Source organism: Aspergillus steynii, assembly GCF_002849105.1.
Source record: "Aspergillus steynii IBT 23096 chromosome Unknown P170scaffold_1, whole genome shotgun sequence".
NCBI lineage: Eukaryota > Fungi > Ascomycota > Eurotiomycetes > Eurotiales > Aspergillaceae > Aspergillus > Aspergillus steynii.
The window spans coordinates 1,017,004-1,030,546 of NW_020194398.1; the positions used below are offsets into that span (position 1 = coordinate 1,017,004).

The 13,543-nt window shown below is 55.8% G+C and overlaps 5 protein-coding genes across 5 annotated transcripts; 3 read left to right on the top strand and 2 right to left on the bottom strand.

Moving 5' to 3' along the window:
• Nucleotides 1–29: 29 nt before the first annotated feature.
• P170DRAFT_469423 (uncharacterized protein) lies at nt 30–970 on the top strand (the record flags this gene model as incomplete). The annotated part of the gene is made up of 4 exons (XM_024852630.1): nt 30–283; nt 342–587; nt 652–729; nt 811–970. The coding sequence occupies 4 exons, from the start codon at nt 30–32 to the stop codon at nt 968–970; spliced, it is 738 nt and encodes a 245-aa protein (XP_024709246.1).
• A 991-nt stretch (nt 971–1,961) lies between these two features.
• P170DRAFT_504814 (glycoside hydrolase family 71 protein) lies at nt 1,962–3,460 on the top strand (the record flags this gene model as incomplete). The annotated part of the gene is made up of 4 exons (XM_024854235.1): nt 1,962–2,048; nt 2,100–2,652; nt 2,700–2,827; nt 2,891–3,460. The coding sequence occupies 4 exons, from the start codon at nt 1,962–1,964 to the stop codon at nt 3,419–3,421; spliced, it is 1,299 nt and encodes a 432-aa protein (XP_024709247.1). The 3' UTR covers nt 3,422–3,460.
• Nucleotides 3,461–4,554: 1,094 nt separating this feature from the next.
• P170DRAFT_396934 (MCT family MFS transporter) lies at nt 4,555–5,871 on the top strand (the record flags this gene model as incomplete). The annotated part of the gene is made up of 1 exon (XM_024846142.1): nt 4,555–5,871. One exon carries the CDS (start codon nt 4,555–4,557, stop codon nt 5,869–5,871), a length of 1,317 nt encoding a protein of 438 aa, XP_024709248.1.
• On the bottom strand, nt 5,843–6,975 carry P170DRAFT_431697 (SDR family oxidoreductase). The gene has a single exon (XM_024848100.1). It carries the CDS (start codon nt 6,935–6,937, stop codon nt 5,945–5,947), a length of 993 nt encoding a protein of 330 aa, XP_024709249.1. The 5' UTR covers nt 6,938–6,975; the 3' UTR covers nt 5,843–5,944.
• A 605-nt stretch (nt 6,976–7,580) lies between these two features.
• On the bottom strand, nt 7,581–12,399 carry P170DRAFT_396942 (RHS repeat protein; the record flags this gene model as incomplete). Its single annotated transcript, XM_024846143.1, has 1 exon — nt 7,581–12,399. The coding sequence occupies one exon, from the start codon at nt 12,397–12,399 to the stop codon at nt 7,723–7,725; it is 4,677 nt and encodes a 1,558-aa protein (XP_024709250.1). The 3' UTR covers nt 7,581–7,722.
• Nucleotides 12,400–13,543: the final 1,144 nt, after the last annotated feature.

The window sequence follows — 13,543 nt, forward strand, 5'->3', positions numbered from 1 at the left end:
CATATGATTGTCCTCGTTCCCAGTACAATATGGACTCGAATATCTGCGAGCGAAACTTTTTGGGTAGCAGGTACATTGGTACTCAAGTCACCTTCACCGACCCGTTTGTGGGCACCTGGGTGGTCGTCGAGAAGATGAACGAGAAGTACATTCAAGAGCACCCCGAAGACCGCCTGTCCTACCCCTCGTATGCTTTCGCCTCGTTCGTCTGCCAGAACACCGAGGATCCCTCCCAACATGCTATCATGAAAATATGGATGCAAATCCCCAGCGTTGGCTCCGAGTACGATTCCCGCAATGCTAGAGGTAAAGAGGCGGCCCCCCCTTTGCCGGCACGGCAGAGCCGAACTGGAGACCTTTCTTCGGGTGCATAGAATGAGTCTCCCTGCTACCCCCAAGTTGCTCGGTGTCAAGCAAGGCACCCAGAACGAAGAGGGCATGGTCCCTGGCGGCTTTATTCTCCACCTAGTTTACACCCGGGCACCCGGGGCCCGCCTCGGTCCTGCCGTTGAAAACATGTCTTTATTCTGGACCTTACCTGAAAGGACTCGCGAGGCTATCCGGCAATCCTTTCGGCAAGGATTTATGTATGGCAATCCATCGTATTTTGATGGGTCTCGTACTAACTCTGGGTATTACTGCTCAATTTAGATCTCTGACCCGCGCAGGGGTTAACTTCAGTCGAGGCACCCTCGATCATCTCGTCTGGGACGAGGAAACGGGCCAAGTGTAAGTTTCAATTTCATTGTTCTTATACAAGAACTCCTTTTCGCGCCGTCATCGATCCTGTCCGATACTAACCCCATCTAGATACTTTATCAACTTCGAGTACTGCAGTTTCGGGCCAGAAAAGCCGTGGAGAAATCGCATCTTTGGTGTTTGGTACCTCGCGAATCCGCCCAAGTCAGCCAAGTGGTACGAAGACGACTATAATGATACGGATTTGAAGGCGGCGAAGTGGGAACTGTGATACTCGGACTCTCGGAAGAGCGCATCGTTTCTTGAATCTTTCCATTCCAAAGGTAGTGCAATTTCACATTCCTCATATCAAATACCTCAATCAAAAGACTCGACCAGCACATCCACTTAATCCGATACATCCTCTGGAAACCCTGAAAATCAGGGCGAAAAATGAGGCCGAGAACATTCATCCTTCGGAGGTTTCCCGAGACTAGGTCAGGAGCATTCTATTCTAGTTTGGGCACTCGGGGACGTTACATTCAGCATTCCTTAAAGCCCGGATCAGCGACGTCAATCTATACGATGTGAATACGCTAGGGACCGTAGCTGGCCCTGTTTTATCTATCGGGGCTGTCGGATCGGACTCCGCTCACTCCGTACGCAGTTCTGCACGAGTCATACGGCGGAACTTTTTCATGGCCCGACGGCTTTGGCGTGTGATGGTACCAAGCTCATGGTACAATGGACCCCTGGTCTGGTAAGAACCATCATTGTGAAGTACCCACATCTGCTCCGTACTCGAATCTGAGACGGTCAAGGCTTGGCCGACGCACTTGGCCCCATTTTTAACCTGCTGCGGCTAGGCACGATACCTACTCGATCAGACAATATAAACAAATGAAGTGTGATGTTCTCGATTCAATCCTTTTTTATTCACGGCCACTAGGCCTCACACATCCAGAATGCATTTCTTCGTGGTGAGGTGATGATGCAGGACGATCGTGGCCAGACCTGAAACAGGGACGGATCGTCTTGGGGCCAACGGGACTGGGGCCAAAAGTCTACCAGGAATTCCTCAAACTCTGGGGGCCACAACTGAAAGGGTCAACTCGACGACACTTCGGGGTTTCGGGGTCCCCGACAAGATTACCTGGAATAGTAGCTGTCCTTCTAGAAGCATGACGGAAGGCGACGGCGATCGATTATAAGAGCTATCCGCTCGCTCCATTTACCTCCTCAGTCACAAGTGTATCGTTGTCTTTCTTTAACTCGCCCCCACGATGCAATTCCTCCTTGCTATTGCCGCCCTTGCGGGCTCCGGTATAATCTCGGTCGCTCAGGCCCAGAGCGTCTTTGCCCATTACATGGTGACTATACCGAACCTTCTCTGCGGCCTCAGCTAATGAGCCGCGATATAGATCGGCGAGACCAATCCCGACCACGCGAAGCAGGATGTCGAAGACGCCAAATCCGTCGGCTTTGATGCCTTCGCCATGAACGTCGGAGATCCGACCGCCGAATGGGCCCAGAACTGCGTCAAGGCGCTGTTCGACGGCGCCGAGGGCACCGACTTCAACCTGTTCTTCAGCTTCGATATGTACCAGCACCCGGACCTGCAGGGCCACATCGACCTGTTCAACAAGTACTCCGATCATCCGAACTACATGCGGGCTGGATCCGATAACAACCCCGTTGTGTCGTCCTTCGGCGGATCGGGCGAGGCGGATGCCTGGAGCTCTTTCAAGCAGAACTCGGATATCTACCTCATCCCGAATCTGGATGACAGCGATTCTTCCAAGTACTTTGAGAACCCCGAGGAGAAGCTGTCGCAGTTCAACGACTTTGTGGATGGCTACTTCAGCTGGGAGTCTGCCTGGCCTGGCTCGACCGGCAGCCCGGTCAACGTCAGCTCCGAGGGAGACCAGAAGGTGATGGAGTATGCTCACGGCTCGAACAAGGGCTACATGATGCGTAAGACATCCTTATCTGATATGCAATAAATGGTGCTGACAAAACAGCCCTCTCGCCCATCCAGTACAAGAACACCGGCGACGGACACTGGTACCGCATCGGCGAAGTCAACCTGCCTCAGCGCATGACCCAGATCCTGGACCTGAAGCCGGACTTCACCGAGTTCATCACCTGGGTAATCCCTCTCCCCCCTTCCCTGTTCCCTCCTACCCTCTCCACTAACCATCCCATCGAACAGAACGACGGCGGCGAAAGCCACTACATCGGCAACCTCTGGTCCGAGAGCTACACGACCGTCCCGGAGATCGTCGAATACGCCAACACGGACAAATTCCCGCATTTCGCCTGGCAGCCTCTGATCGGGTCGTTCATCCGCGCATTCAAGGACGGCAAGAGCGCCGACGGCATGGAGACCGGCTCGGAGTCGCCCATCGGCGCCATGTGGTACCGCGGCATGACGAAGAGCTGCTCGGACCAGCCTTCCAACGCCGACGCGGCGCGCGACACCGTCAACTACGCCGTCGTCCTCCCTCCGCTCTGGGAGGGCATCACGATCCGTGTCTCCAGCGGCGGAAATGTGCTGACCACGTCGCCTGCCTCGCCGGGTCTGAACTACGCCGCTGTCGAGGGTATGGTTGGCGGGCAGCAGAAGATTGAGGTCCTGGGCAAGGATGAGTCGGTGATGTTTAGTGCGACGAGCGGTGACGATGTCACTGATGGTGGGAAGTGCAACTTTAACTTTCACGTTGTTGAGCTGTCGAAGCCGTAGATTGCGCTTGCGTTGACGTCCGGGGTCTGGTTGATCGGGATATTTGACTACGTCGAGGCAAGCAAGTTATACGTTCGCTACTTTATCTCATTGTGTACATGAAATGTCTCGTTACCAAGGCTGGCTTCATAACCAATTAATTGACATACTGATGCTAACTGTTAAGTTACTGATTTGTATGAAGGGGAAGAGACCCGTGGCATTCGGTTATGATAATCCCAGAGCCTATACAACAAACGAACAATGAAAATTTGTGCTTGAATTGGAGATACAAGGTTAACAATTACCATACAGGGTTTTTTCCATGCCACCTTTTTTATTTTTAATTTTTTATTCCGCTCCCCACCCACACAGGATCGACCTGCCGGCTAAGAGCTTATCAACCTGCTACAGGGTAAGAGTTGGTTGGTCTATCCCAGACAGACAGGCCGCATGCAATTCCTACATTGGCAGAAGGATCAAGTACAGTGTCGCGAATATCGAAATAGTGGACCTCTACTCCGAGGGATAGGTGAATTGACAGTCTAGACACATGAACGAACAATATCTAGCAAAATACCTTGGTGAAAACAGTCTTATTTGAAAGGCTGCAAGCGATCGGTGTTTCGGCGACTGTCGGTCACGCAATCGGGCTCGGCGAAACATCAAAGGCCGAATGCCAAGGCTTCCAGAAGTTGCAGCGACGAGAAGACATGATCGATAAGTACTTTTGTCTGGCTTTGAGAATTTCTGGGCTTTTGGATTTCAGATTCCCTGCATATTGTTAAAGGAAGAAGAAAGAAAGATGAGCATGATGCCTTGGGTTGACCTTTCTTTCGGCATTGTATGGCGACTAATAAGTGTTCCAGTCAGGCAAGTCTTCGAATGCACCTTGACAGGACAGATTCAGTGACAGTGACCGAAGATCAAACGCCGAGATAATCAGAACATATGCTCATTGGTGCGGTTTGCTCTATATGTCTCTTCCACGGGTCTATCAAACGCCGAAGATCCACTTCTGTTGACACGACGTAGAGATTTATGGTTCGGCCAATGCAGCGAGAAAAGTCTAGATTTTATAGAGCTAAGGCATAGCCTATATAAACAAGAATGCTGGTCCCTTACTTGCGGGGCAGCACACCATCAACTCTAAAATGGCGAGCAAAGAGCATACTCATCCTGCCTATACAACCACCACAGACAATCCCATCCCCAACAATGAACAATCCAACGAACCCCCCGACGGCGGCTACGGCTGGGTCTGCACCGTCGCGGCGGCCATAATCAACGCGCACTCTTGGGGCTTCAACTCGGCCTACGCCGTCTTCCTGGCCTATTATCTCGACAACGAGGTCTTCCCCGGCGCAACCCCCCTCCAATACGCCTTCGTCGGCTCCCTCAGCCTCACCTGCCTCTTCCTGACCTCGCCCATCGCCACCATCGCCGTCCGCAAGGTCGGCCTCCGCCCCACGATGTTCTGCGGCGTCGCGCTCGAATCCGCCAGCCTCGTGGCCGCCAGCTTCGCCTCGCGCATCTGGCACCTCTTCCTCACGCAGGGCATCCTCTTCGGCACCGGCCTCGGCCTCCTCTTCATCCCCACCGCCGCCATCGTGCCGCAGTGGTTCACCACCAAACGCTCCCTCGCCAGCGGCGTCGCCCTCTCCGGCGCCGGCGCCGGCGGCCTCATCTACTCGCTCTCCGCCGCGGCTATGATCCGCTCCCTGGGTCTGGAAACGGCCTTCCGGATCCTCGCCATCCTTGCATTCGTGGTCAACACGAGCTGCACGCTGCTCGTCAAGGACCGTAGCCAGGAAATAGGCGCCAACCAAGCAGCCTTCAATACGTCTTTGTTCCGCAAACCAGAATACCTCCTCCTCCTCGGCTTCAGTGCCTTCACCATGCTCGGCTACTTCGTGCTCATCTTCTCCCTGGCCGACTACGCCACCCAGATCGGATTGAACTCCACCCAGGCCTCGCTCGCCAGCGCCGTCTTCAACCTCGGCCAGGCCGTCGGACGGCCCCTCGCTGGGTACTTCAGCGACACGACCGGGCGAGTCAACATGGCCACTGTCATTACCTTTGTGGCAGGGATCCTGCCGCTCGCGGTGTGGACGAGTGCGCAGAGCTACGGCGTGCTGATGTTCTTTGCCCTCAGTGAAGGACTAGTGGCGGGGTCATTTTGGGCCACGATTGCGCCCCTGGTGGCCGAGGTGGTTGGGCTGAAGCAGACATCGCAGGGCCTGAATCTGTTGTGGTTGGCGATTGTGGTGCCGTGTACGTTTAGTGAGCCGGTGGCGTTGGAGATCTTTCAGGGGACGGGGAGTTATTTGGGGACGCAGCTGTTTACGGGGTTTATGTATGTGGCAGCGGCGGGGTGTCTGTTGGTTTTGAGGGGGATGGTTGGTACTGATGAGTATTGTAGTGGTCAGGGAGGGATATGGAGGAGGTGCTTCAGGTGGAAGATTGTATGATCTGCATATAGATTGACCATGAATTGGAACAACTTCACCAAATGTCTGATATCAAGTGATTATATAGAGCCACTCAAACATGTCCATTCTCCACCAACCACCGCACCGTATCCACCAACGTACTCTCCAAACTCCGATACTCCAACCCCAAAACCTCCCTCGCCCTGCCTCCATCCACCTCATACGTCTCCGTCACCACCCCCGGCCTCCCCACCGGCACGCCTTTCAACTCCGGAAACCTCCTGCGCACAATATCCACCGCCGCCTGATAATCGAACTTACCATTCGCGACCAGAAACCTCTTCCCCGCTGCCTCCTCCACCTCGAAGGCCCTTAAATGCGCCGTCGCAAGGTCCCTCACGTCCGCAAACCCGGCAAAATCCACCCCCGGCACCTCACTCCTACTCCCATCCACCAACTTCTGAATCGCCTCCAACGACTCATTCAGCCTCCCCCCATCCACCCCGGGCCCAAACACCCACGGCGGATTCACCGACACCACCGAGAATCTGGGCTCATGGTCCCTCACCCACTCCCACACCGCCCGCTCCGCAAACGCCTTACTCGCACAATACGCCACACTGGCACTCTCCGCGCCCTTCGCGTCCGCATAACTAACCGGGTTCCAATCCATCTCCGTATACCTGTACCCCGGACGATTACCCTTTGCGAGATCCAAAACCGCCGCAAACGAGGACGTGACGACAACACGGCGCACGGCGGGGCCGGTCCGCCCCACGGCGTCGAGCACGTTCGTGGTCCCGCGGATGGCGGGCAGGAGCAGGTCTTTTTCGTTGTTCGTGACGTCGAGCACGAACGGGCTGGCGGTGTGGATTACGCCGACGACGTCTTTCACGGCGTCGTCGAAGGCGTGCGGGGCGGCGATGTCGGGCACGCTGACGAAGGTGAGGTTGTTTTCGAAGCCCCGGTAGCGGGAGAGGATGGCGGGGGCGGTGGTCATGGAACGGAGGGTCCCGCGGACGTTGTAGCCCGCGGAGAGGAAGGTGTGGGCGATGTGCGCGCCGACGTAGCCGGATATTCCGGTGATGAGGACGGTTTCGGGCATTTTGCTTTTGGGTTGGTTGTTGGGGTTAGGGTGGTGTGGTGAGGGTGAGGGTGAGGGTGAGGTTAGAAGAGGTGGAGGGAAGGGAGGAGAAGAGGGAGGAGGAGACTATATATGTTTTTGTTTGAGGGCTCGGATTCAGGTAAGACGCCTCGTTGCGGCATGGGCTGACGTTTCCGAGGTCTCGCGCGTTCTGGCCAAAGCCACATTGAGGGGACAAGTGAGAATGCACGCGTGGAGACTTTATTCGATCAATGTGCTTCTAGCGGATGCAGTAAAGGCGAAGAAAATGACCAATCATCAGGCATTGCGCGGAGGGTGAAAGTCACTCCTGATGTCATGATTCGTGATGCTGACAGCAGACAAAGGAAGTATACCCGTTGGCCCATACTAAATCTACTTAAGACCCCGATAGAGAGGTTGAAATATAATTAGAAAATGTTGAAAGAAACAAAATCAATAACATAAGCAGATGTAGGTGTGAAAATCCAAAGCAGATGGAATCGACCCAATCAGTGCTATATATTTTACCACTAAGACATCTTATCACCACATAGTATGTAAGTATCTTGAAGTATTGATGCTAAAATAAACACCTATAACCATTAACGCTCTGTTTTGCAAGGCCATTAAAAGAAAATAAATCCCTTATTATAATATGTCTTTATCAAATATAACAACTCGATAGGTGTTTATAAAGCAGCTAGGATTTCTGTAAAAATTTGAATATTTATTCATTTGACGGACTATACCCTTAGCTGTCCTCGCGGTCGTGGACGCACAGGCAGTTATTTGAATACCACCCGGTGGTTCGGACTCAGCTGGCGCGCGAGTTGCGACGCATTGAAGCTAACGCCGAAGGTATTCAAGCTGATGTCCTCGGCCGTGACCGTCTCGCGCGAGGTACTTCTCGCGGCCCACGCGCCCGTGTCTTCCCCCGTCCCCGTCCGGGCTTGATCCTTGGCTGCGCTTCCTCGCTGTCGAAGCTTCTCCAGGGACCAGTCCGGAATGCGGCCGGGGACGGCGGTGGCGGTGGTGGTAGTCGCAGACGCATCCTTTGCGGTCAGTTCGGCAGTGCGACTCGTGGTGGAGAGGGAGCGTTCCTGCGAAGACCCGAGAGTAGCGAAGGGGTCGGGGACGATAACACCCAATACGAGGTTCAACGCGATCTCCGTGCCGACGGTGCCCAGCGCGTTCGCCCACGACGCCGGGACATTGCTGCCGATGACGCCGCCGACATAGCCCCCGATGGCCCCCGTCACGGCATCCATGCCAATGCTTTTGAGCGTGGGCGTCGTCCCAGTGGCCAGGTCGTAGATGACGCCCACGCCCACGTTGACGGCCACCGCGATGGCTACCCCCGCTGCGAACCCGGCGCCTGCGGTCAAGATCCCAATTGCCAGGCCCGCTGCCCACTGGGCAAAGTTGCGCCAGCTCCAGTGCCCGCTCGGATCGCTGCGGTTGATGGGATCGCCTAGGCAGTAGGCGTACGGGTTGATTTCGCCCGAGGTGAAGGGGCTCCAAGAGTCCGGCTGGAGGAAGGTCTTCAGACTCGGGCTGTACACCCGGTAGCCTGACCCCAGATGGTACCACCCGGTGACTGGATCTCGCCATTGTCCGTTGAAGCCAATGGCCGAGCCACCGGGGCTGGAGCCATGAGGCGTGTACGCCTGGTCGTGGATCTGCTCCGCATCCTGCGTATCCACACTGGTGGATACCGAGTGGTTGGCGTCGGACGCCCAGAGGTGCGTGTTGACTGTGGTCCCTTGTTTCTGGACTTCGCCCCAGTACACCCCGCCGTCCGAAACAAAGCTGATCTGTTGCTCCCCCTTTGTGACGGCGATCAGGGTATCCCCGCGGTAGGAGAAGTGGGTGTCCGGCTCATTGGGGACCTTCTGACGGACGAGCCGGTCCGTGGCATCGTACCCGTACTCGCTGAGGAGCTGGCTCTTGCTGTCATAGACCGCGGCCAGGAGACGCGACGCGTTGTAGACCAGCGTCCGGCCGCGCTCGTCGCGAGTCAGACAGCCGTTCGCATCGTACTGGAGATCGATCGTTGCCGGCTCGTCGGAGTGGGTGTTGGTGATCCGGACGAGTTGCGTCGGGTCGTGGGCGCTGTACGTGTAAGTCTGCGTGTTCTGGCTGCCATCCGCGAACGTGGTCTGGGTCTGGGTCAAGCCATCGTATGCATTGAGCGTGAATCGCTGAGCCCGAATCGCCCGGTTCTGCTCGTCCACCGGGGGCTGCGTGCCCTGGCACTGGTAGTCGACCAAGCGACTCAGACTGTCATACCCGAACGATTCTTGTCGCGTCGCAGTGCCATTACCATCGCTGCGATTCCGTGTAGTGATTAGCCCTGTGGCCCCGTACGACTGCGTAGTCTGGGACAGCTTCTTTGTCCCCTTCAAGACCGTCCGCTGGACCTCCCGACCGAACTCATCGTATTCGATGTTGGTCGTCAGGACGACGCCCTTGCTACTATCCTGGACCACGGTCGTGGTGATGCGGTCCGACTGATCATAGCTCAGCGTGGTCTTGAGCGTGCCTACACTGATCCCCCGCTGCCGGCCATACTCATCATACTGGATCGCATGCTGCTGTCCGTTGAGGTCGGTGTATTCTTGAAGCTTCCCAGCTTGCGAGTACACGTACTGCAGGGTGCGGGCCCCACTGCCGACTTGAATCGTCTCCTGGGACACTAAGCTGGAGGGATAATAGCCGAGGTTGGCTGCGGCGAGCGAACTGTCCAGCTTTAAGACATCCCCGGTTTGCTTATCATATTGATATGCGTCGGTGCCGTCGCTGGTGACCCGCCCCGTCAACGCGTAGTCTAACGTCGGCTCGTACGTGCGTTGGGAGCGCCGTCCCTTGGCGTCGGTGACTTGGGCAGGCAGGGGGGCAACGCCGTTGTAGGTATTTGCAATGGTGCGCCCGCCGACGGTCGTGCGCAGCGGCCGCTCCAAGCCGTCAAAAGATTGCTCACTGAAGCCAGTGGTGCCCTGGAGATTGATGGCCACAGGTAGGGCCTCGGCGCTCTGGGCCGCGTACTGGGTGGTGATGGCGTTGCCATCTGGCCTGGTGGTCTGCACCACGCGGTCAAAGCTATCGTAGCTATACTGCGTGGCACGGCCCAAGCCATCCTTCATCTGCCGGCGGCGTCCCAGACCATCGTAAGCATACTCAGTCGTACTTTCGACCGTTCCGTTGCGTCGGATGAGCGACTCGCTTGTCGGGGTTTTGAACAGATTGTATTGGATGCGCGTCTGGCCTTCACCCTCACTGCTCACCGTTGAGGTCAAGGCAATGGGGTCGGTCTCGGACAGCTGCACAGCTCCGCTGCTCCTGGTAACCTTGTAGACCTGGGCCCAGTTATCGTACTCGAGCGAGCGGGTTGTCCGCAGCTCCGTGGGTGTCCCGCTGGAGCGCAGCCAGTCGATGTCGACCTCTTTGGTGCACTGATCCAGGGAATTATATTCACGCTCCCGGATGACGCGGAACGTGCCGTTGTAGGCGTTATATTGATCCCACCCACCATCGTCGTCTTGGGACTCCACCCGGACCACGCGGTCCAATCCATCTGTGAAGTACCGCGTTTGCACGCCCTTGGTGTCTGTCACCGTGACGCGCCACCCGACGGCGTTTTCCAGAACCGCATAGTCATGTTTTTTCGTGGCCTCGAAAGCCGCCCCGGGAGCGGTGGTGGTCTGGAGCAATCGGCCCATCGAGTCATGCTGCAAGGTTGTCTCGGTCCCGGCCCGGTCTTTTGTGGCAAGGCTTAGCCCGGACATCAATGAAGACGTGGTCACTTCCTGAGTGGTCTGGCCATCGAAGCTCCTCATGGTCGTGACCTCCTTCAACTCGACCGGACTCACATGGGTGTAGGCCCAGTTGTGCGTCGTGGCATCCTGATTAAGCAAGCGCGTGACTTGCTGCTGCAGTCGGCCATGATCCCTGGACTGGGGTTGGTTCACATAGGTGTATTCCGTAGTGGAGAGCGTCCGGCCGTCCTCGGTCGTCTGCCGCTGTTGGGCAGCGACCCAGTAATCTGCCAGGGCATCGACGGCTGTGGGAATCTGGAGATAAGTATAAAGATGGGCTCGAGTGGGCGTCGAATAGGCGCTGGCCGCCGGCGTGACGGTCTCCAGTTTGAGATAGCGCTGGAATCCATGGGGATCGGCCGGGCAGACCACCGTGCCCGACGCCACCTCGCCGGCGGGGACATAGTACTCGCTGGTGGTCGTGATGCCGCTCGGGGGAGTTTCACTGGTCTTGTTGCCCCAGTCGTCAAAGGTGAACTGGGTTGCCTCAGTGCGCGAGGCCCCGGTGGAGGTGTCCCGGTAAGTGGTGGTCTGGGTCCTAGGCAGTTGATATTGCGCGGGCTGGCTATCGAAAGCGGTGTTGGTCAGAGCATAGTAGGTGGTGGCCTCCGTGAGCTGCTTGGTGCCCTTCTGCTCTTGACTGCTGACCAACAGGTGGAATTTATTGTACGTACGCGTGGTGGTGGTGCCACCCACCACCTGAACGGTGCTGGAGTATTCATAGGCGGCCGGCGTCAGGTAGAGGTTGTCCCCGTCGTTGGTCCAGTTCCGGCCTCCGCCATAACCGAGGAAGTTACGGTCTGAGTAGCTGTAGGTTGTTTGGACGGCGGGCTGGCCATGGAAGGGCCGTACGGTGTGGGAGACGACATAGGGGATGGAACTAACTGGCGCGCCACTCGGCAGCAGGAAGCCCGCCGTCTTGTAGGAGATGTCCTCTGTGGCCCCCGTCGGGCTGGTGACGTTAGTCAGGCCCGCGGTCGCATACGTGAACTTCCAGGCTGGTGAGCCGTCCGGCGGCAGGCGAAGCTCCGTCAGCTGGTTATTGCGCTTCACCAGCGTGAATGTCGCGGCTTCGGCGGTCCCAGGGGCCCGGGTGATGGTGGTGTTCGTGCCGTACGCGACCTCAATCAGGTCCTGCGAGTCGGCCTGCACCTTGCTCAGTCGCGGCTGGGAGCCGGAAAATACCCAGGAGAGCTTGAGTGAGCGGCCATTGGCGCCATAAATGTCCGTAGGTACACTGACACTGGTCCGGTTGTTGAAGTTGGAGAGCACTTCGACCTGGCCCGACTTGAGGGTGACGCGGTAGCTTGTGGTGCTCGCCTTCTGGAACACGAAGTTTTTGAGCTTCTGGTCCGTCATGCGTACTGAGCTGGTGGTTTCTGTGACCTTATAGTTCTCCCCGGTGGACATAACCAGGGTCTTGGATCCCTGATCGTAGGAGGAGATGTTGCCGAAGGACCAGCCCTGGCCCAAGCCAACATCGTCGCTGTTCAAGGGATTATAGTGAAGTGACAGCTTAAGGGGTGGGCTGTTGCGAGCCTCATTCGGCATCTCGTAGAGAGAGATGGTGCAGTTGTGTTGACCAGTGCGGGGGTCGACGCCTTTCTCGACGTACGAGTTGAAGTTAAAGGCCTGGGAGTAGATCATGATGGTAAAATCAGGGTTGCATCAGAAAGAGAGCTGGTGCTGATCAGCCATCGGGGTCCGGATTCACAGGAGATTTTCTATGTCTCCTCTTTCTCCTGATCCTCCTCCTGCTTGTGCTTGTCCTTCTATCTGTCTTTCCTCAGCTCGTTCCGTCCTTCTCCCCTTCGTACAGGGGAGAGATCCATCCTCCCGAGTCGCATGAATCATAGTGCAGGTTACCCGGCCAGGATAAGTCGACAGGGAGTTGGAAATGAGGAGCTGATGATGAAGTCCAATGAGGAATCAAAATGGATGGGGAGGGGGAGGAGGCAAATATTTGCCACCGGCGCTACGAGATTAGTGCCTTGACGGAAACTAAATTAACTCTCCATTCACCCCGGCGTACGGAGGGGGTCTGCAGCGTTGATCCTGTCGGTGGCTGGCTGACAGACTCCATGCAAGTGAGCCATTGGCAAGCTCCATGCTGCTCATCTGAGACCGGATCAATTTCCCTTGTCCCGTAGCGCTAAGATCTAATGTGGAGATACATAGTAGTCAAGGCTTAATATATCGAGAGGGATCTTCCTAAAACAGCTACCCATAAGATCACAAGTGCCTGAAGGGGATTGTTGGAGAGAACCACCTATCAGGTTCAATAAACGTGTTCGCATATATGTAGACAAATGCATACACTATCCAGGTAAAGACATCTTAAGTATTTATTTCAAAGAAGACACTCCGAGTATGATCGGCTAATATTACAGCAACCTTGGCATGTTGTAGCCACGAATTGCTTTGGCTCGTGTTATTCGTGTTGCTTTGATACTGTCCTACATTGGATACACAAACCCCATCCCAAGGCAAACCAATTGGGCCAATAGATACGACTCCTTCTGACCCGAACACGGAGGCCTATTCAATCTATCCATGTAGTGTGAGGCAGAGTACTGCGCACCCTTGACAACCGAATGATGAGACTAGCCTGCGTCACACTATGGTCGTATAGAGAAGAAAGAGATGGAAGAGAATATACACCACGCTGTATTACTAGAAAGTAGTGATTTTGAAGCTATTAGAATCCACCCGATCTAGAACAAATTTTAATGAATTCGTCGCAGCAGGCTAGAGACTGGACCGCTACGCCACTACGCAGCTCTGGACCTCT

Bases quoted from the DNA above. Each gene is read 5' to 3' on its own strand.
- P170DRAFT_431697 (XM_024848100.1), bottom strand. From the start codon at position 6,937: ATGCCCGAAACCGTCCTCATCACCGGAATATCCGGCTACGTCGGCGCG.